The 12,078-nt window shown below is 39.2% G+C and overlaps 1 protein-coding gene across 1 annotated transcript in view; it reads right to left on the minus strand.

Annotated features, from left to right (window-relative positions):
• Nucleotides 1–12,078, minus strand: part of LOC134653127 (CCR4-NOT transcription complex subunit 3) — a 34,970-nt gene that overhangs the window by 12,818 nt on the left and 10,074 nt on the right. The window contains exon 8 of the mRNA XM_063508431.1: nt 8,310–8,443. Within this exon, the coding sequence (XP_063364501.1) occupies nt 8,310–8,443 (134 nt within the window). The remainder of the gene's footprint in view (nt 1–8,309; nt 8,444–12,078) is intronic.

A 12,078-nucleotide genomic window follows, 5' to 3' on the forward strand; every position in this document is an offset into this window, starting at 1 on the left:
AAAGGCAGAACGCAATGCTTAAAAGTAGACCTTACACCATCGCAATAGGGTTAACAGTACACAGTATAATTGAACTAGCAATTCAGTTTTACGATTTCTAACCTCACATGCATCTTTCATAAAGCACGTGTTGTTTACAAGCAGGTTGCCATGGCAACCCACGCAACTTAGCGGCCTGTCATGTTTATAACCTTGCTATTGAAAATGCACGCTTAAAGACTGCACATAAAGTACAAACTTAAACGTGCAACGAAAAAAAGTATGACAAGCAGCCATCGATATTGCAACGTCCTACTTCGTTATAATTAGATATATGAATCGATAAAATGAAGAATTGAGTACCATCACCCACACTGTTAACTGTACATCGTTGGACCTTATGCCTTTTGTAATAAGGTCCACCGATGTACAGATAGGAGTGTTGCTGTTTGTAGTCGTAAAGACAAGTGACTCATTACTTGATTGACGACATGTGTGCTACTTGTCGTGTATTTAATAACTTTGGGCGGTTTACTAAAAGTCAATGTACTTGTTTACATCTAGATTTGGAGCGCAGTGAGTGATTTCAGATTGAGTATAACATAATTAATATTATAGTGTCATAAACGTATGTTTATTGGACATCAAAACATATTTAGACTTGGAGGTTTATGTGTCAGCACAACCGCTCTTGTTTTCGTAAGACTAGAGACTAAAATCTATCATTATTATTACTAATAATTTATTGATATCTGTATCTTGTCTTTGGTTCTTACTTCCAAAGTTCAAAAATTAAAAACAAAACTCTCTTCCGGATTCCGTTCCATTTTTAGCCATTCCTCAAGTCCATATGTCGTCACAAAACATCGTCACATCTATAATGGGCAGTAGTACGTAAATGAAAGTATTAAAGTCCTTTGTCCCCCACGTGGATGCGATAACTCACAAACAAAGCATTTAGACGATAATAGATAACTACACGGCTTCGCGTACAGCTTCTAAACAATCACAAACACAATTACATAACGAGCAACTTTGCGTAAACCTATTAAAAACACACCGAAAAAAAAACTAGATACGCAACACATCGAAAACATACCACATATCCGCGCAACACCGTCAAAAACTCATGCACACACGAAACTTATTTACCATCGTCCATATTTTTAATCTATCCGGTATTTAGGCGGGAAATCATGTTTTTATTGTTTTCTTTTATTTTTTTTTCTAATTAGATGCTGGCCGGTCGGAGGTCGGGTGGCGACTGGCGACTGTTTGCGCTCGGAGGCGCTGGCGCGCGGCCAACTTCGCTCGGAGAGCGCTGGGATTGGCGCGCGGCCAATGGCGGACGGTGTAACATTGTAATGTGGCGAGTCGCCATTCACGCGGCGATAACGTTGTTTATTTGTAAACAATGCTGATAACGCTCGCTGGATAACTCTACATGTATGATAGCGTGAGTATGATTCACGTACACTATCTATAAATCGCTACACTTACCTAATTGCATTTTTATCTCGGACTAACAAGTTCTAACCTTAGTTTTACACTTAATTTCTAAAACAAAACTGATCGCGAATTCGATTGGCAGGTTACTAGATGTCATCTATCTGTTTCTTATGCGTAAACGCAATCGCGGCACTTGTCAAGGAGTATGACAGATCTGTCAAACCATGATTTTTTTTTCTAAAACACTGATGCCGTCGGAAAGTCTTCAAATTTGTGAAATTTCCACATGGCAAAATTTTGCAAATTTGTCATATATTTGTAAGGACGGTAATTGAATAAGTTTTATTGTATTTACTGTGTTTTTTTTTCTAAAATTACCGACGACTTCCGACTATTTGGACACTTTATGCAACATCTGTATTCTGAAATGAAATGTACTTGTAACGTATCCGGTTAAGTTAGAACCGTATCGTGTACTGTGACGTCACACTTCCGTAAATAACTCTAGGCACATAAGGCAATCGATACCGCTGTTATCATAACCTTGGGAATGACAACTTCTCGACATAACTAGTTTGCGGATAGATGCGTGCGCGTTTTCTATTTATACGAACATTAAAACCTATTGCCTAGGCATATAACACTACTGCTTTAAGTAGTTATCAACACGTTCATCAGAACTACTGGGGCTAATCATTTGGACAATTTTCTGTCGCATATTCATTAATTGACATGGTTTTGTTTATACACATATGTGACGTTATCTATGAAAAGGGACCTTATCGTCGATGGCGCTTACGCCATTATTAACGATGCTCCGATATAAATACAATGCCGCGCGACGCTGTGCGGCGTAAGCGCAATCGACAATAAGGTCCCTTTTCATAGATAATGCCCCATATGACGATCCTTATTGGGAGAGAGAATGAATTTAATTTATTTTATATATTTTTTAGTATGTAATGTTTAACGATCATGATAAGAAGATATACATAATTTTGACATTGATGCAAATTTATAGTGTGATTTTTATCGTAAAATAAAGAAATCTAATCTAATCTAATTAACCTAAAATCTCCGTTTTCGTGTATTTCAAATACAAAACTCCCGTGAGACATAAAATACATCTCTTCGTGACAGAGCGACACGATGAGCAACTTTTGACCAAGAAAACCTGTATACAAACAACATACAACTAAAAACTATGTCTAAGCATGCTTTGCAGTAAATATCGAATTAAAATATCAAAGAATAAGAAACGTGCATATAAAACCGACCCAACTACTTGTTTGAAACTAATAAATACGCATAGCCAACAAAAATCTGTGCTTCTAGACATGAAGTCCTAGGATGTGTCTTTAAATTACTAAATGAGGGCTAATATTTATGATATAGATTCTAATTTTATCATAGATAAATATAGTAAGAATAGAGTGCTCACTCCATATATCAGTTTTAGTACCAAAAAGACTATCATTTCCGTAGTCGACATCTAGCATCGAATAGAGGAAATATCAGTACCGCTACATGATACTAGATGTCTAGTGAATTGCGACTCACGAAAATTGTATTGAACAACAATTTACAACTAATATTAAAGCAGAAGTTGTTGAAAATAGAGTTCCGGCTAATCCGGTTATATAAAACAAAAAAAATAAAGAGAAAAAAAAATATTAGCTGAAAATTGTTGAGCATTAGACTTTTGGGTCGGTGCAACATCTATTGTCAAGTAGCGGTACTTATAATTCCGCTACTAGATGCTAGATGTCGACTATGAAAATAATAGTCTTTTTGGTATATATATTTTTTTCTCGATGCTTCAGGTGACTACACTACGAGGTTTTTTTTAACAGCAATGATAAAAACGATCTGACGTTCTAGTTTTCTAGCTCTCATTTAGTAGTCTGTAACATCTGACAGGACAAAGCATTGAAATATTGAACACACTCATGGCTACCGATCGGCCGTCGGAAAATTTCCGAAATTGCGAAATTTCTACGAGGTAATATTTCGGAAACTTCTCATATTTTTGTACGGCATTCGAAATTTTCCCTTGTCAAAATTAAAGTTTCCTTTATTTTCGGTACATTTTTCTATAATTTAGGACAGGGGTCACCAAATGGCGGACCGCGGTCCGCATCCGGCCAGCCTATTTCAAATTTTTACTTATTTAATATACTCAAGGAGAAACGGACCGCGATGGTCATTTTATTTTAAGAACCGGACCCCTGAAGAAACTATTTAGTGACCCCTGATTTAGGATAAGTTTTTATAAACTTTACGTCAGTGGGATTTTTGGCCAGGAAGTGGAAAATCTCACTTTCTGGCCAAGGCAAGACGTAAAACTTTAGACAAACCACGGGCGGTAATTCGTAAAGTCCCAGATCGCATATTTATGGCCCTCACCTTTGGTTCGGGCCACAAATACCTGCGATCTGGATCATTCACGAATTCACCTCCCTAGGTATGTAATGTACTATTTCTCAAAAATGGACGGCAAAGTCGACGTTGCCGGTTAAAAAATAGGTCGCGAAGTGTGTAGTTTATGGTCATTCTAAAAATTAAAAAGTTAAAAACATTGCAGTCTCGATTTCGGGACTGCAATGTTGCATACAAATTCCATTATTAAATGAGATCCAAACTTTTTAAAACTTTAAATGGCCATATCAAATGAAGGCATAGGTCCATTAAACAGCCAAACAGATGATCAGCACTTATTATTATTATAATGTTGGTACCGCGACTATTTAGGTGTCTCAAATACGTTGGCGTATTTTCAGCAGAAAAATACACTTCTATTTTATTTAAAGGCGACAAGTAAATCTTTTTAATGGTTTTACTTTTCTCTGTGAAAATTAGAACGTTGCTTCTGTAAAATATTTCTATTTCTTGCGCCATTTTTGAGAAAAGCACTATATATGACTCGGCTGGAAGGCTACTTGCTGGCTTCGGATTCAATAAACGGACTCCCAAGGTCGTCCGTTTAAAACGAATCCTCAGCCTGCAAGTAGCTACTTCCGAGCCTCGACAATAATGTACTATTGTGCAACTAGCACATGTGCACTCATGAGTGTGTAATATTTCTTGAGGTGTCTCCTCAGATAAGGTAGCACAGCTGGCACTCACTGGCGCTGTAGACGCGCGGCTCGTGCGCTTGCGCGGGCGCGGCGGCGAGCGGCGCATGCGCATGCGCGGCCTCCGCCGGCGAGTACTCCGCCAGCGCCGGGGCTGCGCCACATACATACATATGCCGGTTATATAGATAGTCAAACCAATTCGTCAGTAAATAGGAACAAAAAACCGGCCAAGTGCGAGTCGGACTCGCGCACGGAGGGTTCCGCACCATAAACGAAAAATAGAGCAAAACAAGCAAAAAAACGGTCACCCATCCAAGTACTGACCCCGCCCGACGTTGCTTAACTTCAGTCAAAAATCACGTTTGTTGTATGGGAGCACCACTTAAATCTTTATTTTATTCTGTTTTTAGTATTTGTTGTTATAGCGGCAACAGAAATACATCATCTGTGAAAATTTCAACTGTCTAGCTATCACGGTTCGTGAGATACAGCCTGGTGACAGACGGACGGACGGACGGACGGACGGACATCGGAGTCTTAGTAATAGGGTCCCGTTTTTACTACTTACTCGTATAGTCACAATTTTATGATCATAACCAATAAAAAATATCGCTGATCTTGGCGGGTAAATACGGGATAATACCTACGGTAGTGTTTAAATTGTAAAACATGTTTCGTTTATCATAGCGCACAAAAAATAATTAAGGTTCACATTAAAATATTTTCTTTATTTTCAGGTACGGTAAAAAACGCTAAGTCTGGCCGGACTACAGTGAAAGTCGACGTTACTTAGACAATTGTAGTTTGTGAAGTAATCTGTGATCGTGGGAGAAAATAGAACATTTAAAATGTGAAAAACAATAGCAGTAAGAGAAGAACATTTAGTCAAGAATGTTATCCTCTAGGCGCCCGAGACCTATAAAAAGGTCTCTTGTTTCATTCTAATTTGAACTTTGTGTTGACAAAATAAAATTTCATTTTGCTTGGCAAGGTTTGACGTATGGGCGGCTAGAGGTTATGATCGATATCAGGTAGGTACGTATTCTGGAGAAGTAGATAGGTACCTACCTATGTTAAGAGTTAAGAAATTGTGCAATGATTAAAGACTATGATTTTTATTTGTCTCATGTTTTATTTTCCCTTTCTAGAGCTATAAGATGTAGTGAAGAGTATAAATTATTTTTTTGTGGGATGCAATGCATAGGTACATCAACGTGCCAAGTGTTGATGATGGTCTACGCGAAATGCTATACCCAACCGTAAAACAAGAAATACAATAAACTTGTTGTCTGCTCAGCTGAGAGAACATTGAAAGCTGCATTAAATTTTAGCATGATAAATGTCTCGATAAAAAATTATTAAAACGGTCGACATACAATTTTCAACAGCCAGCATTCCTAAAACACCACATACTTACCAAATAAATAGTACTTCAAATAATTGTTAAATTTCTATATGTATATAAATATAATATCTGGAAGTCCGAGCTTTGCTCGGAAAACATAATATACAGGTTGGTCCAAACCTCGACGTACAATTTTTTTTTAGATTCCTTACATCGTGGGCTATCAGAATATATCCCATGTATGTTAGCCGATTTTTCGTAGTTTTCGAGTTATGAATTTTTGAACTTTTAAATTTGTTTGGAAATTCCGGGATGAACCAATTAATTTATTTAAAAAAACTATTGAACTTTTTTGAATTTTTCTTTTTGTAACATAATCCTTTACAAACGGCGCAGTTGCTAAAAAAACAGCATCTTCCTGCTTTCCTGCTTCTTACTGACTGACAAATTGGTTTGACCAACTATAGTTTAGTAATATTAGTTTATAAGCCTTTTGAAATACGATAGATTAGTTAGTAAGGGTAGAATAGAACGGAAACTTGTAATAGAACATTAGGCACCTCTTTCATTTAATTTACGATTGCGATATAAAATAGGCTACACGAGTATTTTTCATTTATGGTATCAATCGATCGGGTTTGTTTTTAGGATTAAATATCTATATGGGACCCATTGCATTAAAACAGTGTTTTTCACAGTTTGAAGCCTCTACCAGCTGTAAGGCAATACATAAGCGAAATATTTTGTTCATACAAAGGGGGTCGCGTCATGAAAAAGATTGAAAAACACTGCATTAAAGTAACACAAAAGTCAGAAATTGTAGTCAAAGGCCGACAGTCGCACTTCACTTGCGAAACGCCCTAAACAAAACGACAAGGGAACGTGACGTCAAGGTCTCTGGGAGCCCATCTTGTAGTATGGACAAAACAAGAAAATTGCGTCGTCGTTGTCGGTGAAATATTGCGTTTATGTTTAAAGTTGCTATACAATATTTTTTTAGATGAAATGTATGGAATCGAATGGTACCCTTACTTTTATCGTTTTTGGAAGTTACGGTTTGTTTACTGTTTGTGCTAGTGGCGCCCCCTACGCAGTTCTGACGCAACATTCCTTATTGATTGGGGCGTTCATACAAAAATTACACGAAAGGTAGTTTTACCTAGAAAGGTGTTCAAAATTAATCGTAGGAAGAGTTTATTGTTTAGAGCAGCCATTCTCAAAGTGTGTTCCGCGGAACCCTAGGGTTCCGCGACACCCCTGCAGGGGTTCCGCAAGAATTTAGAATAATTTAGAATAATAAAATAAACATAATTATTATGCTTATTAATAAAAAAATACACTTCTAAAAACTATTGTTTTATTGCAGGGTTCCATCAAGTATTTCGCTTTCCAAAAGGGTTCCGTCAAAAAAAAAGATTGAGGACCGCTGGTTTAGAGATTAAGGACTCGTCAACATTCATCCTAACACCATGCGCCCCCATAAATACGCCTGCTGATGCAAATAATTGCACGTTTTTAATACTTCACATTTTAGACACCGTATATGACATTTATGCACAAAGATTTAACACTGAGAACTGCGATTCCAAGGTTCGAAATTATTCAGATAATTATAGTCTTCGATAACTATCGCGATATTTACCCGATAATTATGGTGCTGTATTTCTTTTCTTTGAATTCTTTGATAGTAAAAAATAATGATTGGGGCGTTTTTTTATATTTCAGGTTATTATCAAATCGATAATTATCAGGCATACAAATCACGATAATTATCAAGATAACTATCATTGATAATTATCGTTTCGAACCCAGTCTGATTCTGAGATTGAATCCTTAATCCACATTTAGAGAAGTAGGATCGGGAAAAGTGGTGTGCTCTCGTTTCGGAGGCCAAGATCCTCTTTGGGTCGCTGAGCCGTAATAGTTATAGTGTGTCAAAGGACTGTCTCATTTCAAACATAGACAGAGAGAGTCATACTATCTTTGTCTTACACTAGTACTAGCACCCAAAAGAAAAGGATGAGTATAGTTTTTAGGGTTCCGTACCCAAAGGGTAAAAACGGGACCCTATTACTAAGACTACGCTGGTCCGTCCGTCCGTCCGTCCGTCTGTCACCAGGCTGTATCTCACGAACCGTTATAGCTAGACAGTTGAAATTTTCACAGATGATGTATTTCTGTTGCCGCTATAACAACAAATACTAAAAACAGTATAAAATAAAGATTTAAGTGGGGCTCCCATACAACAAACGTGATTTTTGACCGAAGTTAAGCAACGTCGGGCCGGGTCAGTACTTGGATGGGTGACCGTTTTTTTGCTTGTTTTGCTCTATTTTTTGTTGATGGTGCGGAACCCTCCGTGCGCGAGTCCGACTCGCACTTGGCCGGTTTTTTTGTTCCTATTTACTGACAAATTGGTTTGACCATCTGTAGTTAGTTTTTAGTTAGCATATACTCACCGGTGTTGTTAGGCTGCCGATGCGCAAGCGCGGGGTGTGGGTGTGGATGCGGATGCGCATGCGCGTGCGGCGGGCTGGGCGGCGGCGGCTGTTTGCTGGGTGTGGACGCGCCCGACACGCCCAAGTTGTTTATGCTGCGGGGAAACACCGCTTCAGTACGAGGACATACACTGTGTACACTAGGAATCCTCTAGACGGAGTTTAGAGGGCGTTTTTTTTTGTTGTCCCCTACACTTTTTTTTCAAATTTGGGATTTTTTATGTTATATCTACTCAGAATCACGAGCTCGAAAGAGCTCGAAACCTTAGGACACTTTTTTTCTCCTATTAGGATAGAAACCTAATAGGAGAAAAAAAGTGTCCTAAGGTTTTTATTTCCATTCCGTCACCATTTTTCATAGACTTTGTATGGCGGTCGCGGAATGGAAAGATCGAAAAATGTATGGAAATTTTGGGACACTTTTTTTCTCCTATTAGGATAGAAACAGTTCGTGATTCTGAGTAGAAATAATATAAAAAATCCCAAATTTGAAAAAAAAAGGGTAGGGGACAACAAAAAAAAAACGCCCTAGAGCAATTATTTCATGAAACCGATGCTGCCAAAAATACTGGGGTGCGGGGGACGAGGTGAACGAGTCCCGTGCCGTGATCGGTCCGTTCAAAGACACGGACGTCACACAAAGACACTGACTCGAAAATGGAGTAAAACTACCGTATATTTGTGGCAGAGGGGGTAGCGCTACTACGCTCAGTCTGGAGGATGTCTTGTCTGTGACTGTGTAAGACCCCCGCTTCGTGCCGTACGCTGCGTACAGACACCGACACTCTCTGTCCATTGGTGGACCTTATGCCTTTCGTAATAAGGTTTACTGTCAGTGTGAGTTGGGTACTGTTCCAGTGTAACGTTTTTACCGCATAAGTGTAAGGCCCGAGTGGACGCTCGAAGCGGAGCGTTCGGCGGGGCGTGCAGCGTGGCTGTGGGCTCACGCGTGATGTGAGCAGCGTGTACTAAGGCCGCTCCTATACGCTTGCATTTGTTTAACATGTACGCCGCACGCCCCGCCCCGCTGCACGCCCAACTCGAGCGTCCACTCAGGCTTCTTTTACCCAAAAGGCGAGGAACGCACGCTCAACGTTGACTGTAATATATTTGTCTTAACCGATGTATGATGGTCCCGCGTTAGCGTGCGTTACATGGATGTCTCTTACGGCCTGGCCAAGACAGGCTTTGACTAAGGCGAATACCATAGGTGGAAACGAAAGGTCCGATCGCTGTGTCTCGCCTTCGCCGAAACCAGTCGCACAACGTCGTAGCCAGGCCGTTAGTGACACCCCACACTACCGTCTTTTGAGCGTCGGCGTCTAGTCAGCGTTATGGAAAATGGCGTCGCTGCGCAGTTGCGCCAATGTTGCGTCGAGCAGCAGCCATAGAGTTGACTAGACGCCGACGCTCGGGAGACGCTAGTGTGGGGTGGCTGTTAGGTAAAAGACACCAAAATTACTACAGAATAAGGGTCGGCAAACCGAAGCCTCACATAAAAAATAAGAGCTTTTCAAGGCGCCAAAAAATAACGCATAAGAATGCATTTGAATCATACAGTTATTTACGATACAAGTGCGAAAAAGAGGAAATTCGAAACGAGTGGCGATAAATTAAAACACGACCGAAGGGAGTGTTTTAAATCGACACGAGTTGCGAATTACTTATTCGCACGTGTATCGTACAACGTTTTACAGTACATAGGCCCTTTAAAATTTGACATTCGCACGAAAAGTGCTATTTTACGCACTAGTCCGCGCTAGGACCATATGTACTGTAAATGTCTTTTTACTCATATGTCGGATGTGTTTTATACGATAAATATGTGCAGCATGTTTTCATACTCTGAAAACTATTCTTATTCCTTAATATGTGTTCTATTTCTACCATATTAGCCGACAACAATTCTCAATAGCACAATAAAATAAAGTAGATTACGAGAAAAACAACGTACTTTACTCTATCTTACATTATACTTGTATAAGAATTGTTTTCGGTCCAATAAATTCTACCAAAATGCCGTATTTATATGTGCAATAACAAAATTCACTTTAATGACTTCTTAGGGCTTCTTTACACTTTGATTAGTATTTAGGGCGAGTTCATACATTTTCTACTTGAACTAAACTCAAGTAGAAAATGTATGAACTCAAAATGTCAAAAACACAACTTTGACACCCACTGCTATCTTCAGTTTCGGAGGAAACCAAAGCTTTATGCTCTGGTTTCCTAGGATAGCGGTGCCGTCATATAGCGGCCGTCTCCATACAAATACTATGACATCCATATTTAGCCGTATTATTTAGTACGGCGACGGCCGCTATATGACGGCACCGCTATCCTAGGAAAACCGATATTTACCCGTGAACAAGATGCATGTAACTGTGTCGAATTATCAGGAGCTCGAAAACAATACAAAAGGTAATCACGGTTCATATCCCAGTCAATATAAGTCTACTGAAGTGACTACAGTGAATCATTCAAAGCTTTTGTTTGACATGGCGTCGAAAATATTATAGTGCCGTGAATTTTGTTCTAGCACGTAGTACACAGCAGCATAGAGGAATATAGTAAGACGAGAGTTCTCACTCCATACATCAGTTTTGGTACCAAAAAGACTTTTATTTTCATAGTCGACATCTAGCATCGAGTACTTAGCGGAATTATCAGTACCAGGGGAGGCTGGTAGCTATGTATTATGGGTGTTCACTCACAATAAAAACAAAAACTAAACCTACACATTCAATTAACCGTCGCAAAGTACCTAGATGTCGGTTTCCGTCCACCCGGTCATTGAACTCTCTCATAGATTTTCGGTATTACGAATATCTTGACGACCGATAGACGCCAAATGCAGTTCATTTTACAAATGGATATAATGTTTTTATTTAAATTTTATGGAAAGATGTGCTAAATTGGTTAACACACCTGTTTCGGTCCAAACAAACTCACCGCACTGCCGTCGTCCGCGCCCGCGCCAAACACAAAACATTGTTAAATTCATTAATTTTTAAACACCTCACAACAAACAAATTATGTGCTTTAACTGTTTAAACTCTTGTTTCATTATTTAGAATGAAAAAAAGCCAAAATTGCATTCCCGCACATACTTTAAAATTGACTAAGGTCTGTTTAGAAACAAGTGACAACATCAACATCAACATGGCGCGCGGGATGCGCGCGCAGATCAACCGAGCTCGGAGCGCCGCACCGATTTTGCCTCTTCCCTCATAGAAAATCTTCTGTTTCACGTGCGGAGCTATGGCGAAACTTCTCTTTCGCTCTTATTGAATTTCCTATTGATCGAATGTACTAAATCTTTTTCCATAGGAGCGCAATCCAAAGCGCTCCGCTTCGCGCGTTACCTTTGATTTCTATGAAATTATACGAGTACGCCGTGTAGGTAGTGGTGAGCTGTCTATAAACTTATAATGAATAAAGGTTATTATTTAATTGGTATTGAGTTTTTTACGATAGATCTTAAATAGTAATATATTAAATAGGTACCATAATTTAATTTTGATTATTTATGGGAGTGCACCGCACAAGCGTTCCTTAAGGCGAGCCGCGCCTGATCAGTACTGCTACATCTGTTGTCAAGTAACAGCACTGATAATTCCGCTACTCGATGCTAGATGTCGACTATGAAAATAACTCTTTTTGGTATCAAAACTGATGTATGGAGTGAGCAATCTATGTATAATTTTCTCTATGGCAACAGTAAGAAGAA

Source organism: Cydia amplana, chromosome 12 (assembly GCF_948474715.1).
Source record: "Cydia amplana chromosome 12, ilCydAmpl1.1, whole genome shotgun sequence".
In the NCBI taxonomy this organism is placed as follows: domain Eukaryota; kingdom Metazoa; phylum Arthropoda; class Insecta; order Lepidoptera; family Tortricidae; genus Cydia; species Cydia amplana.